We start from the raw sequence: 20,810 nt of genomic DNA, 5'->3' as shown, positions 1-20,810 counted from the left end.
AAAAAAAGTCATTGTTCTTACACAACACATAATTAAGTTATGATTTTAGTAAATATAAAGAATAATAGGAAAACAAGAGGAATAGCTTTCTTCTTTGCCAATTATGTAATCAATGGAAAGGGATGCTTTTTTTTCTGGGGTTAATTTTTGTTGATTTCATGCCCCAGATGTTTTGTTGTTCAGTTGCCCCATCCACTCTTTTCCTTTAGGGTTTCTGACATAGATTCGAAAGGGTTTTTCCCTACGGAGTGAAATCTGTTCCTTTGTGGAGGTGGCAGGTAGCATGTTAGAACTAAACAGCCTTTGACAATATTTAATATCATTTCACTTGTTATTGGGAGAGAATTGAAGCCTTCAATACCAAACCTTCTCAAGGAGTTTTGAGTTGCAGGGTCTCCGTGTCCCAGTGAATAATGTTTCCTCACTCTTGAGTTGTGTACAGATAACACAGCCAGGTTACAGAAAAAAATTATTTAGATACCTAGTGTTGACTCTATTTTTTAAAAATTAAATACATATAAATATAAAACTAGCATGAGCTCCTTTTGAACCCTTTGAGCTGAGAACTCTTACATAGAACAATAAAGAAAACAAGTTTGTAATTAGTATTTTAAATGTGTAAATGACACTGTTTGGCTGATAGGAAAGTGCCACTGGTCCCAGGACGGTAGCAGGGAGCTCTGGTGCTGGCTCTTGCATTCAGCACACTTAGGTCCCTGTGTGCCTGGAGAGGACGGCACCCTCCAGCCCCGTGCTCAGTTTGAGCTACTCTGTATGTTTGTACAGTATGTTGTGTTGTTATTTGGCCTCCACTGGGTGTGACCGGATTACTTGTATGTTTAGTCCTCCCCTGTTCCTTTCTCTTTGGCTCAGTGCTTCTCACACTTCAGCGTGCTTGGGAATCCCTTGGGGATTCAGTACATCTAGGGTGGAGTCTGAAATGCTTCATTTCTACCCAGCTCCCAGTTGGTTGAGTAGCAAGCCTTAGCCGTGATGGTTCACGTAGTAAGAACAACTTAACAGATTTGAGCACTAAGGCAAATGCTGCCACTGACATCTGGTGGCAGCACTTGGTTAGAAGGTGGTCAACCAGATAGCCTGAAATATATGTAAATTAATTTTTGACCGTTAAAAAAAAATTTTTTTTTTTAAATTTAAGTGTTTATGAAGCAACCTTGCTGAGTCCTAGGACTACATCTGTGGACTGCAGACTGAAAAATGTTGCTAGAGGATGTCTGGGTGGTGCGTCCCCTCCTACTGGGCAGTGCTGGTGAACACAACCTAGTGTTTGTGCCCCTGGCATTTCATTACCTTCTTTTAGGTGTCAAACCCTATTTTGCGATGGTGATTTAAAAAACAAAAACAAAATAAAAAAAGAACTCAATTCCAGAGTGAGCAGGAGACCAAGTAGATGCTCAGCATGTGGGATCTGAGGGTCTTCAGCCTTGAGTCCACGGCTTCCACTGAGCGGCTGATCTTGTTTGTGCCAACGAGGATGGCTTAGGCTTCTGCCTTGAGGCCAGGTACAGCACGTGACTGCTGGGTACTTTGTGGATGCTTAGAAACTTTGAAAAGAGTTGTCTAATACCTTTTTCCAAAGGAAGGTAGGATTCTGTAGTTACTACAGAATCCCAGGCAAAGCTGGGACAGTGAGGCCTTCTTCCTGTTTTGTCAGTTTACCAACATGAAGCCCTAGCTTCCTTTGGGAGTCTGTCCTGTCTCGATTTGTGTGTGTGTGTGTGTGTGATATACTAGACTAGAGCAAATTCGTGAATGTTTCAAAAGTAAAATTGATACGGAGCTCCTTCCCTATATGGAAGAAGTTTGTTTTCTGAGAAGACACCTGATTGAACTTGAGCCAGGCAAGCCATTTCTTCATGAGGCAGCCCTGCTTTGTGTACCGGTAGGTTTACTCAAAAACGGTCACTTTTTTGAGACATTGACACACATAGATGAGTAAAAAAAAATGTGTTCACTGGATGTTTCTAAAACTTGCCTACCAGGAAAGTAGAGAAGGAGTCCTACTAGAGTCCTACTTCAGTCCTCTAGAGAAGGAGATAGGGCTGGGCAGTTTTTTAAACTTTTGGAATTGTAGCATCACAGGATGTTAGAACTGAAAGAACCACAGGTCTCCTCTCCTTTACTGCAGTTTTATAACTGAAGCAAAATTAGTCTAGTGCAGTGGTTCCTAAATGCTGATACTTGGCAAAGTTTTCACCAGTTTGAGGAAAAATGAGAAAAATAAAAACAGTTGCAGTGAGTTCTTCATAAAGCTGTGTGTATTCAGCTTAAAGACCTGTTATTCTGAAATTATATATTTTCTATATTTTGGGGGTTAAAATGTCTGGGATTTTGTGGAATGATGGTCGCAGTAGATAGCTGTGTTTTAAAAATATCTTTATTTTATGAAATAAAAATGTGGCAACCCTCTCTCTGTTTCTGAGAAGGAAGATGGATTTTCCTAGTTCTTGGAATCCAAGCAGCTGGGAATCACTGACCTAGTACACCTGCCTGTAATCTGATGGATCTGGACTAGGTAGACTCCAGAAGAAAGATAGCGGATCCTCCCCACCACCTGCCGGCCTGTCTTGGGGGGCAGGGAGAGATCAGCTGAGGGGGGCTGCAAATCTTCGAGCAGCTGTCCTAATTTAATTTGCAGACTCACAGCTTCTGGGGGAGTCTCTTGAGAGGCCAGGGTGCACAGAGATTCCAGAGCTGGCACTCATTTGCAGGGACACGGAACACAGAAGGCCCTGTAGCTTGTTTAAAAAATAAATAAATAAATAAAAATAAAGGATCCAGATCAAAAGGAGATCCATAGAAATGGAAGTCGATATGAGGCTCTACGGCATTTGATCCTCCCTCCTGATTTTCTGCATAGAAATGCAGGTTACCTGATGGTCCTACAGACACTTTTGAGCTTACAGTCACTGAGGCAGATATTTTCAGTTAGCGTATACGTACATCCTAGCTCTCTGATACAAAATCAAGGATTAGTCCATGAAGAAATGGATAAGTAACTGAAGGTATACACAGCGGGCACTTTCATTTCTGCTGCTCATCGTCTCTGAATATTGTGTCCCTGTCCCCCTCTCTTAGGGACCCTGCATCCCATTCTTTCCCGCCAGCTTTTGGCTTTTGCTCCCTGAGTTCCCACCTCCTCTCTCTCCACTAACTTTCCGCCCTTTCTGCCCCAATTTGGCTAATCCTAAACAGGCCTCATTTGACCCCAAGGCTGCTGCCAGCTCCCCTGTGGCCCTGCTGCCTGTGCTTTGTCCCTCCTGCCCTCCCTTCCCTTCCACAGTCTGATTTCTTCAGGAAAAGACTCCCTGAGGCCACAGTGGCTCCCTCCTCAGTGACTCTCTGACCATCCCTTTACTCTGAGGTTCTTCCCTCTCCCAGCTTCTGTGGTGACACGGTTGTCCGGTTCTACTTGTATCTGTTTTCCCTTTGGTCCCATATTTGTTTCTTTTTCTCCTCCTACTCCCAGTCAAGGGCTGTAATTGCTCATTTTCTCTTCTCCTCTCTCAGACCCCCATCTCCAGTTCTGACCTTTTCCCTGACCTTCGACCTTCCATTTCAGCCTTTTTGATGGACTCTTCAAAAGGCCTGTTTTCTTAAAGGGAATTCGTCCCCTCTTCCCGGCCCCCATCACTGATGCATCCCCTTCCCAACATTTCCATCTCCACTCATGGGGTCCCCGTTCTTCAAGTCGCTCAGAGCAAACTTCTCCTGTGATTATTGATGCCCCCTCTCTCTCCTTGCGCTTCTTTCTCCCTTACGGTTTCACCAAATTATGTTGATTCCCTATCCGTAGCTCCTCTCATAGTGATCTTCTTCCAGTCCTGTGGTTACTGCTCTCGTGTACATCTAGACTTGATCTTCCTGAAACCGTATTCCTCTGCTCAAGAACCTGACCTCATTAGCCCATCCTTCAAGGAGCTCCGCAGTCTGACCTGCTCACCAAAGTGCTTTTCCAAACCCATCTCCCCTTCTTTCCTGGCAAACCCACCGAGCCTGGAAGTCTGCTGTCACCCACCTCTGACCTTCCTCAACACTGTTCCCTTCCCTTGGCTCAAATCCTACTCCTCCTCAGATTTTCCTTCCTGTATAAAATTTATCTTTATACAAGAACAGGAAGTCATTTTTTTTCTCTCTGAACTCCTTATATTCTTCTTTTTCCTCGTGTAGAATTTTTGTTTACTGCCTTGCATCGTTGAGTTTCATGTGCTCTCCCCTTTTCTGGATTGTGTGCTCTTGGAGGGGCAAGGGCTATCTTCTCACAAGGCTGCACAGCCTCTCCTGAGGACCCTGCATGGTCAGGGTTTTTAGTGCCTATTGGTTTACAGGTTGATTTTATATTATAGCAAGAGAATTGGTTGGAGATTGATAAAACTAATATTTTCCATTGAGTGAAGGAAAACCCAAAAGGGAGACAACAGATAGTTTTCTGAAGAAGAGTTTTGAGAAAGGGCTTCCATAACTGGGAATTTGGTATAGAATAATAGGGAGTGATCACAGTGATGGAGTTTGCGTTCGTAGGTGGCACAGTGTAGCACATTGGTGAAGAGTTTGTTCTTCGGTTATTTCATCTTTCTGAGCCCTGCTCTCCTGATTTATAAGAGGGTGGTAGTTGTGTCTGCTTCGTAGAGTTGTGAGCATTAAATGGATTAATAAGCACTGTGAATTGTCAGCACAGTTTCTCTTCAATAAATGGTAGCTTAATTTTTGTTTACCCATTGTAAAGGATGCACCATGAACGTACCCTCCTACTAGAGAGGCAATAATTATAGGTAAGGTGAGCAAGAGCTGTTCTGACCCTTGGCTTGGAAATCTAGAATGCAACTTGCTTATGAGGGTTTTCCAATAGCCCAGAAAAGGATTATGGTGAACCGTAAGGCTAGGGGGATGAATAAGGCACAGTGTGTCCCAGAGGAGATGATGAGAGGGAAGAAGCTGTAGTCAAGTTAGAGGAAGGAAAGAAAAGGGAGAACCTTAGAAAAGGTTTTGTCCTGATGGAACGAGGTTTCTTAAGGTGCTTTGCAGAGAAGTACCATGGTGTCCCAGTGCCTCTGGAGTGTCTGGATGACCAGGGATTGGCCTGCGACGTGTCTGCTCAGTTGGTCAGGACCCATGCTAGGGAGATAAGAGGGAGTTCTGCCGCTGGGAGCCGGTTTAGTCCTCCCTGTTTCATGGTGACAAACCATGTTGGCCCTTGACCCTGACTCTGCTCCGACTCAGGCTCCCGTGGAACTGCTTGGGTGACCGTCACTGAGCACCTTCTCAGCGTCTGTCCCATGGGTGGAACACAAACGCCCCATCTTTCAATTACTGGGAGGGCTCTCAAAGAACCCACGAACTGGGATGCTGGGAAATATTGAGTGGACTCATGGAAATTAAACATCACACTACTTTCACCTCTGCATCTCCAGCTAAATCCAATTTTTCATATTTAAGATGAATTAACCCTCTCCTCCATCTAAGTGGGAAAGATTATCTGAGGCTTTTTTTTTTTACTTCCTTGGGATTGTTGGGAAAGGAGTTTAGACAAAAATCTGAGGAAGGACTAAATCTTGCATAGAGTTTGCAAAGAAATTCATGTAATTGGACTGAACATGCTCCCTTTTTTCTTTTCACAGGGGAAAGTGGAAGTAGAAGCTGGGAAAGAAGGTATGAAGTTTGAAGCCAGTGCTTTTTCATACTATGGTGTAATGGCCCTTACAGCCTCCCCAGGTGAGTTTCCTTCTCAGCCTCAGGGCAGGGCTAGGTTTTAGGAAATAACGCCCTTGTACTGTCATCTTTCTGTACCTGCCGGCTAACCCTGTTTATTTACTTTTTGAACTTTTTATTGAAGTGTATAATGTATACAAAAAATACTGCTCACATCATACATATATACCTCCATGAATTTTCGCAAACTGAACTCTCTTGTGTAAACCAGCTCCCAGATCAAGAGACAGAACATCACCAACCCCAGAGAACCCTCGCCCCACCCTCCCCTTTAGTCACTATCTCCCCAAAGTAACCACTGTCTTGACTTGTAAGCATTGACTAGTTTTGCCTCTTTTTGAACTTCAGGTAAATGGAATTATTCAGGACATATTGCATTGAGTCTGGCGGCTTTTACCCAGTGTTGTCCTGGTCACACTCATCTGTACTGCTGTGTGAGCTTATACTCTGTTTCTTCTCATTGCTGTACAGTGTTCCATGGTATGAATATACAGCAATGCATTTATTCTTTTCACTGCAGAAGGACACTGGAGTAGTTTCCTGTTTGGGGGCTGTTCCGAGTTGTGTGTCTGTGACACCGTCTGCGTCCTTTGGTGAAGACGTTTCTGTTGGGTGTATGTGTAGGAGGGGAATGGCGGGGTCGGCGTTAATAGCTGCAGCCCCACAGTTTCCCAGGGTGGCTGAGGCAGTCACACTCCTGCCCGTGCTGACCGGGGTTCCAGTGGCTCCATATCCATCACTTGATACTGTTGACTCTTTCAGATGTTAACTATTCTGGACGTTTTTCAATTTGCATTTTTCTGAGGATAGTTGAGGTTTTAATATATATCCATTGCCTACAGCCGGCTCTTCTCAACTAGAGAGCTGGCCAGTTAAAGTCAGCCAACTAAGGGTGGGTGTGCCACGGGGTATCGACCTAGTGCTCTGAGCACAAGATGCCAGAAAGCGGTGTCTGTTCTAGTAGGAACTTGGCTCACCTCTGGGATGGGACTTGAATGGTTCCTCTTTGCACCACTTGCTTTGCTACCTTATCCCCGCTGGAACAGGGCAGGCAGGTAAACAGGGGCTGCAGTACCACCTTGTGGCCAAAATACCAAACGACATGCTGTGCTAGGAAATAACCTTTTATAAACCTCAAACTTTAAAATAGCCGATCCTAAAAGAATGCTGTCACTTCTGAAAACCAGTCTCAAAAGGGGGAGGGGACACCTGCAGACAAGTCTGTGTTGTGACGTTGGCCCTCAGCTACTGCTCCACACAATGTCTCAGGCGCCCAGAGATGTTACAGTTAGAAAGCCAGGGAAATGTCAAGAATTCTCTGACATTTCTAAACCTCCCCTGTCCCCGATGCATCTGCTCACTATCCTGGTGCAGGCTTTTGAGTCACATGGGCCAGTGTCCCCATTGTCTAGCACCCAGTGTGAACACAGGCCTGTCTAACCCCACTTAATTAGTAGGTGTCTGCTGTCAACTTCAAGGTGATCTTCTGTTTTCACTGCTAGTGAGAGGACGGGGAGATTCTTAACTAGGCCAAGAAGACCTCGGAGACAGCCTGAGTTCCACTTATGGGTTATCTGACTGAGAAAGGCCCTTGGCTTCCTCGTTATTAAAAGGGTATAAGATTACCTCCTGTGGCTGTTAGAAGAATAGAATGTGATGATACTCACACAGTATTTTGTCACCTTTAAAGCACAAGAGGAAAATGTTTGTATAACACAAGTAGGTGTTGAGATTGTGACTATTGCTTGGCAACCACCCTCAAATTTGCCCCGGGTTAGCAGAATCAGGTATGTAAGGTGGCTTTGAAAGGACAGCTAGAGGAGTAACTTGTACATTTTTATGCATCACTAGTTCTTGAACCCTAAATATTAGCCCAGTTCATAATAAACCATGGATTTATATAGGGTAAATCATATTCAGGAAAGGAATTGAAGAGCAGGCCTTCCATATAGGAAGTGTGTGGGACTGCAATTTCCTACCTAATGTGGTAGGAAATGCTCGGAAGGAAGGGAATTTCATTAACGGCATCTTATTTACTTCAAGGTCCAGCGTTTTACTTGACTTTACATTGAGGATTTGGGATTTTGTATATTCATTGCGACGCAATAATAAGTACAGTAATCCCAAGATAATGTTTCTATTTATTAATGTTGATTGCCTAGAAAGACCCTACAGTAATCAGTTATCAAGACCGGCCCAGTTATTTGTCAATTATACCTCAATTTAAAAAAAAAAAAAAACCTGCCCAGAAAATATGACCCCTGCCTGGTAGGGCATGTTGATTGACTTTGGTCTGCCATTCCCAGGAAATCTGTATATGATATTCTTTATTTACCTTCCTCTAATACTTTGAATTGTTATGGAATACTGTGAAATTTCAAAGCATCTGGTCAAAGTTACAATCAGACCAATTAAGAATGTAAATGAATTGAATAATTTTTTTGCCACAGATAGGGACGCTGTAGGCTGTGCAGTGAACAGGTATCGAGGTGCTGGCACAGGCAGCTTGGGTCACGCTCTTGGGGCAGTTGATGAATCAAGCTCCCCTTTTGCGTGGCTAGCTGTGATTGAAGTCCTTAAGAGCACGTTTTGAGCTATAAACTGCAATGGGGTATTTACTGGCTTAAGAGATTTCTAGGTTAGTAAAGCAGCGTGTGAGTAGGATTTCTCCCGATTTCAGCCTCCCTATATTCCTCTTCCTGGAAAGCAGTGTGTGTTCAGTTGACTTTTATTAATATCATATAGGCTTCTGCATTTCCGGAACTGAACGCTCCTATGGGTAGAACAGGTATCCACTCCTGTCCCCTGATTACAGAGAGCTCCTTTCTTGCCTTTTGACGTGGTCTCACCCTGTTTTTCTCCATTTTTCAGTTCCTTTGTCCCTGTCTCGTACCTTTGTTGTCAGCAGAACAGAGTTGTTAGCAGCAGGTTCTCCAGGTAATTCTGCATGTTTCCTTTTCATAATTCTGATCGCCTCCGTTGACCCCACCAAAGCCCGGCTGGCCGGGTCTGCTCCCTTTATTTGGTCAAGGCCATTTTCAGTTCTTCTTTGAGCTCTAAAACTCCATGGTTCTGTGACTAATAGTGAGCTATCCAGGACAGCATAAGCCCACAACAGATGCGCAAAGGGTTTGGGAGATGGGAAGGGAATCTTGAAACTGGGAAGGGGAGAGTGGGTCTGACATGGGTTCCCTGCGTGACCCATCCACACTGCTGACCTTGGATTTGCGAGGCTGCCCTTTGGTCTTTTGGTGACCTCAGCAAAGTCATGGTGCGTGGAATTTGCAGAAGCCCCAAACCTGAGGATTCTTCCGCAGAACACATTCAGCCAAAAGGCTGAAGGACTATGAACTTTTCTTGGTGAGGCCCCAAAATCTCTGTTTCTTTGGTCCTTTTTGTGGCATCCATGTGAACAAGGTGCATGTATTTCCACCCTTCCTCGGGCAGGTGGCCCCGCTTCTCCTGTCTTGCTCTCTTTGTTCTGAAATTAGTACTGTGCAACATTCCTAACGAGCTGCTTGATTATTGCCCTGCAGGAGAGTATGGTCATGCCTGGCTAATATGTCCAGCTGCTAAAAAAGAAAGGCAGAGGTTTAATCTCTCTTTAATTAAAATTGCTGGGCTTTCCTATTCGGTAGTACAACTTTTCTGTATTTATTTTGTTCCATACAGCTTATATTTTAAAATCTGACTGATGAGATTTGCATTTCATAATCCAGTTTCTGCAAAACTCTAAAATGCGGATGTTCGGCAAAGGAGGCAATACTTGTCTTAGAAAGAAGCTAATATTCCCTCAGGTCTTTGCTCTTAAAAAAAATTGCGGGTGTTTGGGCATAAGATATTACTCATGGGGCTATTTGAATCAAATCAGCAGACAGGATATACATGTATACACATATATGTATACATAAATATGTATTTATATGTATGTTTGTATTGTTTCCTCCCCATTTTATTTGCTGGCCTCTGCTACCAATTTAAAATGTCACAGATGCTGAAGTAAAGTGACTTTTGGCCGAAACTCACGGAAATGTCATTTGTGTCTTACTTTTTCCGTAGAACTTAGAGATTTCTTAGTTCTGCCCATTCCATCTGATCTAGTAATGAGAAAATCCACTTTGTGGGTCCAGGCCTTCGAGGTGCTGGCATTACGGTAATATGATACCTGATAAATGGGGGTTGAGCTACACCAGTGATTTCCAGCCAGTTCCACACGGTGCCTGGTGGCTCTCAGGGAGGAGGCTGGGAATGTTTCTTTATTGTGTCTTTCTAGCTTACTAGCAAATGAAAGGATCCCTAGGTAGGATGAATAAAATAAGCCAAGACAAAAAAACAAAGAAAACAATTCTGAGAAGGCATAAGAGGAATTAAAATTGAAAGTCTTTTTCATAATTATTGTCATAAAACCTTGGCACATAAATTTGACAACAAAACATGACCTGCACTGGGAGGTGGCCACTTAAAGTCTTTGTCCTCCTTGGTATGAAGACTCGCACATCTCCCCACACGCCGATGAAAGGTGACTGTGCTGGTTCCTGTCGAGTTGCAGAAGAGGTTCTGGAAAACAGTCTGCTGCTCCAGACTGTGGCTGTAATGCCAGGCAGCGGGTTCCCGGCAAAGGAGAGGGTTCACCTCTCAGAAAACAGAGGGCAGTGGGTTGAGAGGAAGCTGACTGGGAGTCTAGATACTTTGGGAGACCAGAGAAATTGCCCTGTAATCCTCCTCAGGAGAAAATAACAGGAGATTGAGAAGCACTGCCTAAGGCCTCAGACGGTGATCTGGCCATGCACAGGGTCTGATCAATAAGAAAATTGCCCTTTAAACGTTTTGTTTTTATAACCTTAAATTGTAACCCACCGAAGGGAACACCATCTCAGAAGTATCTGTAGATTTGGGGCTAAAGCCCAGGGATACAGTGGGATCCCTTGTTTCACAGACTGTTCCATCCATCAGCCTGTGGGAAGTTATCACAAGTACAGAGTAGCTTGATCCTGAGGGTAGGCACGTGGTGGAGAGGTCTGGGATGACACTTACGGGAAAGAATATAATAATGTTAACAAGCCTCCTTTATCAGGTACTTACTGGGTGTCAGACACTGTGCTAAGCACTTTATATACCTTATCTCATTTTGAATCTCCATAAGACCTTACGAGGTGGGTGCTATTACTATTCGCCTTTTACAGATAGGGACTCTGAGGCTTAGCAAAGTTGGGTCATCTGATCAAAGTTGGGTCATCTGCTAAATAGAAAGCATCTGATAAATTAATTTGCCTTGTTCTCATAGATAAGTGGAAGCAACAAGAGGAACTGCTATTGAGTTTAATTTTGACTAACAATGGAAAATTGGTTCATGACATGAAAATTGTAGGGAAAGTGGTTACGTGAAAATTTTAGGAGAAAGGGGACTCGCCATATGAGGTTCCTTGAGTACTTGCCATGTTTTGTTCTGCATGTCATATTTTAAGAGGGACTTTGCTGGGACTTCCTTGGAGGTCCAGTGGTTTAGACACTGCACTCCCAATGCAAGAGGCACGGGTTCGATCCCTGGTTGGGGAACTAAGATCCCGCATGCAGCACGGCGTGGCCTAAAAAAAAAAAAAAAAAAAGAGAGGGACGTTTGCTGAATGGACTCTCAGACAATGGTCAGGATGGGGGATGGGGTAAGTGGGGGGGGGGATAAAACATGTGAGGTGAACAGTTGAATCATTTAGCCCAGAGAGGAAGAGACTTAACTGTCTTCAGACTTTTAAGGGCTATTCCAAGTAGCAGAGGAATGGAAGGCACTCAGTAGATCTCCACAGAGTGGAGGAGAGTGAAGTTGGGGAAGCAGATTTTGATGGCTGTGATGACAGACTTTCCCATAGTTGAAGGGTGGGACCAGCCGAGAGCCAGTCAGGGACACATTGAAAAGAGGAGCCAACCATCAGGTGGGAGAATTGGTCCCCTTCAATCCTGTGACATTGTGCAGTTCAGCGTGGGCACCCAGTTGATATTTGTGCAATAGGTTTGACTAGAAAAGCAAAAATGGAAGAAGCCCTGGCGAGGGTGTGGGTTTTATTTTTAATGAAATTTATTAGAAGCTATGGTGAACATGCCTCTAAAAGCAGCAACACTTAGACTCACCTGGATTTCCTTTCACTTTGTTTTAATGAAAGAGGACTGTCGATCTCATTGAAGACTCCTCCAGCACCTAAGGTGACCTAATCAAACCGTCTCAGGGTTTGGTGTCTTCCAGGGTTCTTAACAATCCTGAGATGTCCTCGGGCTGCCTGACAGGGATTTTACTGGGGTCACAGGCAAAGATAACAGGTTTGGCTGCCAGGTATGGTATGAGCAGACAGAAGCGTTTTGATCCCTTTCAAAACATGTACTGATTTATGAACGTTCTCAAGAGTCCTTTGTTTTTGCTTCTGGCAAAATAATGCAGTGCTGCCTTCCTACAGCCCATGTTTCGTATCAAGTAGCTTCTGTGTCTCGGACCTCGCCTCCCCGGCCTGTGCTCCTGACACAGTGTGCAGCCACGGGGTCTTTGTTATTGGAAACTCGGAGGATTGGGTCTGTTGGCGTGGACGGGGCCAGGAACGTGTTGCAGGAGAAGCCGTGAGCATGCTGTAGGAGACCCTGCAGCTGAGCTGCATGGCCGAGGCATCTGGTATAAGTTGATTGAGCTTGTCTATTCATTATTATTGGGAAAATAAAGAGCTTTGAGTTGCATCTACCTCACTTAAAAGGCGGTTGGGTTTTTTCTCCCTTTCCAGGTGAAAACAAGTCACCTCCTCGCCCATGCGGCTTGAATCACTCGGACTCTCTCAGTCGCGGTGACCGGATCGATGCGATAACGCCGACGTTGGGGAGCAGCAACAATCAGCTCAGCTCTTCGTTCCTCCAAGTCTACATCCCTGACTACTCGGTGCGAGCCCTCTCCGATCTCCAGTTTGTTAAGGTAAGAGGAGACAACGGCTTGGCAGGGCCCGGCAGGCGGCGGTCAGCTTCCACCGAGAGCGTTTGGCTCTGCGGCCTCTGCGCCGAGCCTGCCTTGGTCATTTTGCGGGCGCCCTGCCTCCAGCTCCTGTGCCCTGACTCCGGCTGGGGAAGAACATCGGTCTCCTTGGCTCTGTCCAGTGAGCTGCCAAGTCAAATGTGGCTTTTTCAGGGAACAAGAGCTGGAGGGGGTGAGAAAATGAGTAAACATTTCCAGCCGGTCTTCACGAGAGACGGGGCTCTTTTCTTAGGCTGAAATAAAGATAGCTTTGGGGGGATGAGCCAGCTTTAGCTGATGGAAGCCATTTTCTAGTCTCTGTGAAATGTCGAGACAGAACTTGGAAATGGCTTATATATCAGCAAAAAGTGACTTGTTCACTAGAATCAACTTGAACTTTAAAAAGTGGTTCAGTTTATACTCAAGGATGGTTTTCTTCTAGAGCAACTGCTAGGGGCCCTTCGGGGGATGTAAGGTGTAATAAATACCATGTGGAGACAAGAGAGCCTAAAAATAAACATGATCTCGGTTTGTTTTCTGTACCATCTCCTGGCCTCAGATCTCAAGACAGCAATACCAAAATGCCTTGATGGCATCCCGGATGGACAAAACTCCTCAGTCTTCAGACAGTGAAAACACTAAAATTGAATTGACTCTTACGGAGCTGCACGACGGGTTGCCAGACGAGACGGCCAACCTGCTCAACGAACAGAACTGTGTGACGCACAGCAAGGCCAACCACAGCCTGCACAGCGAAGGCGCCATCTAGAGCACCGGCCTCGGCCTCCGCGTCTGACCGTGAATCCCATTAGTGTGCGCTTGTGTGCCATGCTGCATCCTGCACCATCCTGAGACCAAAGACTTTGTCCCCTTCCTGGAAGCAGCAGAGGAGGCCGGGGAGGGCAGGAATGGAAACTGGAGATGTGAAATCGACAGCCAGGGCGTGGCATTCGAGATTATGGAGATGAATTTCTTCCGCCCAAATAGAATCATGTTTATTTTTGCAGCTGTACCTTTTATCATTATCCACTCTCCTCCTCCCTCGATTTGCATGAAGTTGAAAATTGTTGCGATTTATTTTTTTCCGAGAGATCATGTTTTTAAAAAGTGTCTTTTGCAGAGTTTTAAATTGTTCTGTCTGAACTCTGCTGTGACCCCATGATGTAACCTTAGAAGGATGGACTTGTCCCTCCAGTGGCCTTCCTTGGCCCCTGCCCCAGGGAGGGGCACCCTTCCTCTGTGCCCCAGTGGGTGTCGCTGTCGAACTTCAAGGATGAATGACACAGACCTGCCCAGGCTGTTGGCCCTGCAGGGTGGAGCCTGCACAGGGACCCGCAGCCTCTCTGAGCTCAGTGTTGTTTTAAGTTAATGTTTAACGGTGTCCCTTTCCCTCAGAAAGGTTTAACATTTGCTTGGAATGTGATTTTGCTCCCACTCTAAGGAATTTTTATCACCAAAATGAATGTTAATGAATTTTAAACCTATGGTTTATCTTTGCAAGAGGCGAGGTGGTTTCACCCCAACATTCCCACAGCCTGGGATCTCCAGCTCAGCCAGGCCTCTTCCGCCCCAGCTTACAGAGCGCCGTCACCCACCGCCCCGTCCTTGCTCGTTAACCCAAGATGCTGCTACACAGATGCCAAATGGAAATCTTCCACAGGGCCCTCGAGTAAACTCGTGGTGTGGAGTCCACGCTCCTGCCCTTCCCGCTGGGATGTATGTCATTGTCAGAAAAGGAGTCGGACCTTCCAGCTGTGCTCTGTGCGCCCTGCCGAGAAGGCACGTCTAGACCCATGTGTCTAAAGGAGGGAACACTGGGGACTGCCGGCACCTGCCCCCTTCCCCTCTGTCCCTGGGCCTGCGGGGCCCAGCAGTGGCTGTGTCCCCGCCTGAGGACCTCTGTGTCTCCCGCCTCAGACGTGGCCCACGCCAGAGAGGCTGCCCGTACAGCCCGGGTCAGTTTGGCCCCAAACAGGGATTGAGAAACCAAATGTGTGTTGTGGCCATTTCATGTGTGTCTCTGTCTTGTTTTCCTATCAAATTCATACGTGTAGTGAAATTAATGTCAGGAGGTATTTCTTGAGTGACTGAATTCCTAACTCTCTTATCTGTGTTTTAAGTGTTAACCCAAGGGATATGTGCATTTTGTCGGCAACATTCGTACACTGAAATGACTTCCTACTGACCACAGTTTTCATGTAGACCTGTCAGTCCTCGCTGCGTCCAGTCACTAGGCGAGAAGATAGCATCTTCTCCACTGGGTCTCACTGCACGAAGGGAAGCCCTGGGGCTAAGCGGCAGTTTCTTCTCCTTCCTCCAGGTAGGACTGTGCACCCCAGGCTGGGCGCTGGCGGGTGGGAGCTGCGGTTGGGAAAGAACCAGCAACACGCTGGGCTTGCCTCCCGGTGAGCAGCTCGGTGGCTCCAGTGTCATGTGCGCATCTGGTGCAGTGTCTCCCCTGGGATGTTGGTCCTGGAGCATCTTCCTCAGAAGGTGCTGTGCCCCTTAGGGAAGTACTGGTCTCACCTGGTAGAAGTCACCGGGTGCCCCCTCAAGGGGCTGAGTGGCCTGCTGCTGGCACCCAAATCACAGCACCGTGGGATGGTGCTCCCACCGCGGAGCTTGACGTTAGTGGGACCCTGTACTGTGAGTATTTGCTTTTATAAACAAACCCATCCAAGTGTAAAGGTCTCACTTTCTTAAGATGCGTCTAGCTGAGCACAACGTCAGTATGACATGACACGGGAACTGGGATTATCTGTAGGGGGCGCAGAAATGAGAGAGAGAGTTCCCTGTAACAGAGTGAAACCCGGGCCTTGCTGGGGGAGGAGGCTTCTGCCCCAACCAGCACGCCACGCTCTGGGCCGGGACAGCAGTGCCGTCCCTGTGGTCTGGCGGAGCCGGGCTGCCAAGCCGTGGTTCCTCTGGCCTCCTGGACCTTCACCCGTCAGCTTCCCCTGGCCTATCTGCTTTGATCTGCCTCTCCACACGCAGTCCGTCTCCAGGCGCCTTGCTACTGGAAGGAGCCTCTGGAATCACTGTTACTGTGCTGGATCTTTTTTGGAGCCCCACTGCTGCTCTGTGAATCCTAAAGCCCTTTTGAGAGGATTCCAGCTGCTGGCTCCTTGACTTCAGGGAGAAATGGTTAACGTTTCCATACTGTCTTACCTGCTCAGTGTGTGGCTTTTTGAAAAGTTCTCTCTATAAAGGAGCTGGCACAGGGGGGCTTTGCAGTAGGGCTCCTGGAGGACGAAATTTTAGCCTCCCAAGTTCTTATTTATTTTCTATAAACTACTCTTTACCTTTGATTTTTCACACTGTTTTATAACAACAGGGAATCCCAAATAAATCCTGTCTGGTCCCTGAAGGAATGAAGGCTACCATTTGGCTACAGTTAGATCTGCTTTGGGGAAGGCTCAAGACCCTTCAGATGGTAACACTCAATATCTGAGTGGCGACAGATTCGTCTTTCAGGCCCCCCACTTTCCTTCTAGAAACTAACTTTAGGCTGTTGAAGGAGAAATGCTGGCTCATGGCTTCTGTGGGGCAGCAGGAGAATGATTTGGGGAAGGTCTATGCAGTTCATGTCTACCAAGTAAATGGGAGCAAGGCAGAGAAAGACCATCAAATAGTTGAGATCTTGATGTGCAGCGGCCAGTCCTCAGCACTACTGGTGGCTCGTCCTCTCCTAGGGCTGCAGGCTTCGTAAGCGTGGATGGCGAGTGGGCTGTGGAGCAGACACAGGGCCCGGGGTCCTGGATTCTGTGGGAGCCCCATTGTCAGGCCAGGGCCTCGCTCTCCTTTTCAGTGGCCCCTGCTGCCAGCCCTGGCTCTGAGGGACCAGACAGGGCCTCCTCCTACTCCTAAGCAGCCACTCTGGCATCCTGAAGGTTCCTCCTGGAACTGGATTCCTAGTATCCAAGTGTTCCTGAGACAATCTGCTTTCTCTTCATAAATGAGGGAGATTTTCTTCCTACTGCTTTAGAGGTTCCCTCCCGTTAATTCTCTGTTTCACATGCATCAGGCAAGTCTAAAATCATATGTTTAAACTCTTAGGAAAACAGAACCTTAAGATTTGTGCATGGAAACTGGGATGTTAATCAACTAGCTTAAGCCTTGGTTCTGACATAATTTGAATGTGAAAGGGCACCCCATGTAACTCTTTTTTCCCCTCCTTCCTCACCTCACTTCTGGAAGAGAGCTCAGTGCCCATGCTGACAGGGTTGTCTTCCCCAAGTGGGAGGAGTAGGGCATCTTGCCATTTTCTAATATTTCAAGGAGCTTTTGTGCAAATGTTGAATGCAAAACTTCACACTAATATGGAACATTAACTGTGAATATATTTACTTGTGCTAGCCCCAGTACCATACAACTAAAGGTCCAGCTTTTCCAAGTCTAGGAAAATAGTGCTAGATACAAGTAGAATTGCATTTCCCTTAGGAAATGAAGCAACGGGAATTTGGGCTTAGCAGGGACCATGAACTTCTGTCCTCAAATTACCTCAGGTTGAGGAGCAGACCTAAGTAGGCCCTGGCCAGTTGAACCTGTGTCCTGGCTGGTCAAAAACAAAAACAAAACCCAACCCCGTCATCTTCTGAAAAACCAGCCAGGGATCTGACCATCTTTGCCTTTCCTGGGCCAGGAGACCAGGATTCCTCCAGTGTTCCCCAGGGCCCGGCCCAGGCAGAGGACTCACCTGGGCTGGCACAGGAAGGTGCTCACCTTGTTCCCCGGGATTCTAAGCAGGAGGCCACCAGGGAGGGTTGGCTTGTGCATATCACATGACACAAGCTCCTTGCTAGCACGAGAGCAGGAACTGTTCCCCTCTCAGCTTTGATCCCGGAGACGGTTTTTCTTGCAGAGCGTTGAAGACTGCGAGGCTGAGCTGGCAGTTCAGGGAGTGGAGGCTTCTGAGGCACCAGTGCTCACTCTCTTCCTTGAGGACACAGGCTCTTGTCCTGGGTCAGGTGTGGTTCTATTCCGGCCTCTGCACTAGTGGTGCTTCTGTCCAGCAAGGGCATCTTGGTGGGTTGCAGGTTAGCCCAGAATTAGGAGGGATTTAGAGAGTTCAATATGGAAGTGATCTGGGGATTCAGAAACTTCTCCCATGTAAATGGATCAGTGAGCAACCTACTCAGTGGATTTTTATACCTCAGGGCCATTTGCAAATTTTTATCTTTCCACGTTTCTTTTGTATTTGCGTGGGCTGATAGGAGAGATGAGTTCAGAGGATTCTAGGATGACGTTCATTTGCCTCGGTTTGCGGATGTTCGGGGCACGCGCACCAAGCTTGCTCAAGGCTGTGGCAGTGGGCCTTCCTCCTCCAGCACGTGCGGGCACCCCTCCTGCAGGGAGTGCTTACATGCTGCTTTTCCTTCTGCCCTGGCTGAAGATGCCAGGGCTCCTGGTCAGCCCTAAGAACAGGAGGAAGATGGCAGTTCACAGCAGCTGCAGAGCTTGGAGCAGCTTTCCTCCCACTGTCTTGGGCTGGGGACCGTCTTTGCTTTTCAGACCTTTGTGGTTGTCTCGGCTCAAGTAAGCTTTCTCACTGTATAGGCTAGAGCCACTGACGTCATCTCAGAAGAATTATTTTAAGTATCAGGCTGTACTTGAAGCAACATGGAAACAAAGGTTCTAAGTGGCAAGAGAGTAAAGTTCTAGGAGTTTGTATGCCGAGGTTTATATGTACACAGATCCAACACATACTATAAGACTTGAGTGAGTACACATTTTCAAGTTTCAATACCCACTGGGTATTAAACATAAACGAATTGGAAGAATGACTGGGAGTATTGTTTTGCCTCACTTGGCAGGGTATCTTCCAGCATTTGCCCACATCTGACCAACATGGATTCACTCGAGAAGTGATTTCTTTTGGGGCCAGCTTCCTCTTCAGACTCACCCTGCAGAGAACTATCAAATGGACCTGGTGGGCCTTGAGTGCCTGCCCTTTTTGTTGGAGGCCCAGGCCCCTTGGATATAAACAGCTGGTTTCAGGCTCCCAGAGCAGAAGGGAGAGGGAGAAAAGTAAGGCCTCAGGACTCTTGTTCCCCAGAGAGCCCCAGCCTCGCTCCTGATTCATTACTCCCCGTGTCTAAAGTCTACTGTGAAGGTGGAGTGTGTCAGTCCGTTGACTTTTCTTGTTTCTGGAGTTCTTTTAAGTCCACAAATGTATATGCTTTATTTTATATTATTATTTATTATGTACATATGCCTCTACTGTTAGCACATCGTCTATGACTAAGATGAGATCTGTTCTGGAGCCCCTCATCCATGGAGCCTAGGGTTCTGTTGTCTTTTAAAGTGGGTGAGAAGGAGCGGTTTTGCTTTTGTCTTAAACAGGTTGCTGCTCTTATGTTGGTCCTCGTGTCCTGGCCCCTTTTATTGGGCCCACCTCTATTCCTGATGGCAAGTGTTTGAGATGAGGATGGAGGCAGGTCTTTACTTCATGGCAGGGCCTCTCAAGTACCTCCGTGAAATACTTTAGAGGTGGTTTCCTGGTGACTGGGTCTATTCTCTGGGTAATGGTACAGCGTGGCTGTGAGGCCAGAGCCTCCTTCCTCACTCCCACACTCCCAAGCCAGGTTGGTGGCCTGGTCCCACAACAGTGATGGTCTCTAATTCCCACCTTGGATTGCAGAATCCATCTCTCTGGACCATGGAAGCTGCCTGCCCACCTGGGCTTCTAATATGCCTTTTCTTGGTTTTGAGGCCCAATGCCAACGCTGCCTTGGCGCCTCAAATAAGACCCTGCTTTGAGTCTGATTTCCATCCTCCTTAGCCTTTACTCACTGTATCATAGTGTACATTTCATGCTTTGTAGCAGTGAAGTTTTCTGAACACAGTACCCAGAGCTGTGTATATAAACCTAAATAAGCACAAATGACATGTATAGGTTTCATGAGCTGATTGTCATAATGAATGCATTTTATAATTCAAATGATGTTGTAGATTTACAATCTCTCCTATTTATTTTGTATCAATTTATTTGTAAATTTTGTGATTGTTTTAAAAGGTTTTTGTTCATTTCTATTATTCTGTTTAGATAAATGATTTCTGTTCACCCTTCTAGCGAATGTGTGTTCCCTCTTCCCCCTGTCACCTATGCAACACTGGCCTCGGTCCCCTGCCTGGTGGGAAAGCTGGGATTGGTGGTCGGCATGGCAACACAGCAGGGCGTTTCCTTTGGACGTACACCACCAAGTCTTATGCTAAAAGAGAAGCGGGTGCTAGAACTGAGCCTCCAGCTTCCAGCCTGGTACAGCCGATGCCAGGGGTGTGTTCTCTTTTTCGAGGATTGTAATCTGTCCCCCCTCAGTTCATTTTAGATAAAGATACTGGGGCTATCCACTCAAACTGCCCCAGACATTTGCCACTCAAGTCACTAATAACACACACTTCAGCTGGCAAATCTCTAAGCTGTTTTTTCCTAGGCAAGACCAGAGGCCTCATTCAAGCCTCTCAATTGGCTCTTAAAGATGAAAGTGGCTCTGCAGATCCTTCTCTGCGATGGGAAGCCTAGGAGAATGGTTGCAGCAGGCACAGATGGTCCACCCTCAAGTTAAAAACACTGGGCATGAGTGTGGTGAGTCATGGTCAGATGCTCTTCAGGATTCACTGGGCCTCCCACGTTCCCTAATCTAATAAGCCACATCCTCTTCCATTGTCCCTTCTATTCCTTCTACCCTCCTCACTCATGTGACCAGACTCTGAAGATCTTCCGGTCGAGGTTCATGGCCCCTCTGTGATCTATTCCTAGACCACATTCTTTTGGAATCCTTCTTCCCTCTACTCTTAGTCTCTGTTTTACATTCTTCTGAGAATTGAGCCTCTTGATGACTGGTCCCTTGTTTTTCCTACCATATTGTTTTAACCATGATGTTCTCGGTCTGTTTTACTTACACTAGTCCTGTGGATGGAGACATTTTAGTGAAGAACTGCTGACAAGATTGGCTGAGACACTTCCTGACCTAACCAGTGCTCTCACCTCCCCAGTCATCACCCCCAATTTCTCGAAAGTGGAACAAGGTAGATCTACATTCCAGTGAAGTATTATCTTCTTGGGAGCCTGTTAGAAGCAGAGCAGAAAGCAGCAAGCAGT

General features: G+C 46.5%; 1 protein-coding gene across 3 annotated transcripts in view; it reads left to right on the top strand.

Annotated features, from left to right (window-relative positions):
* Nucleotides 1–20,810, top strand: part of CNNM2 (cyclin and CBS domain divalent metal cation transport mediator 2) — a 147,922-nt gene that overhangs the window by 126,790 nt on the left and 322 nt on the right. Inside the window, exons 5-8 of one of the 3 annotated variants that reach the window (XR_005016868.1) lie at nucleotides 5,640–5,733; nucleotides 8,602–8,667; nucleotides 12,489–12,673; nucleotides 13,269–15,029. Coding sequence is in view for 2 of the 3 variants with exons in the window: in XM_036829146.1 (XP_036685041.1) it covers nucleotides 5,640–5,733; nucleotides 8,602–8,667; nucleotides 12,489–12,673; nucleotides 13,269–13,478 (555 nt within the window). In the remaining variant the exon portion in view is untranslated. Of the gene's footprint in view, nucleotides 1–5,639; nucleotides 5,734–8,601; nucleotides 8,668–12,488; nucleotides 12,674–13,268; nucleotides 20,532–20,810 lie in introns of those variants that run through there. The other 2 variants (XM_036829146.1, XM_036829147.1) reach the window with 2 other exon arrangements.

Source organism: Balaenoptera musculus, chromosome 16 (genome assembly GCF_009873245.2).
Source record: "Balaenoptera musculus isolate JJ_BM4_2016_0621 chromosome 16, mBalMus1.pri.v3, whole genome shotgun sequence".
Classification (NCBI taxonomy): Eukaryota; Metazoa; Chordata; class Mammalia; order Artiodactyla; family Balaenopteridae; genus Balaenoptera; species Balaenoptera musculus.
The sequence above is the reverse complement of the archived record's forward strand: the minus strand, read 5'-3'. Positions and strand labels throughout refer to the sequence as shown.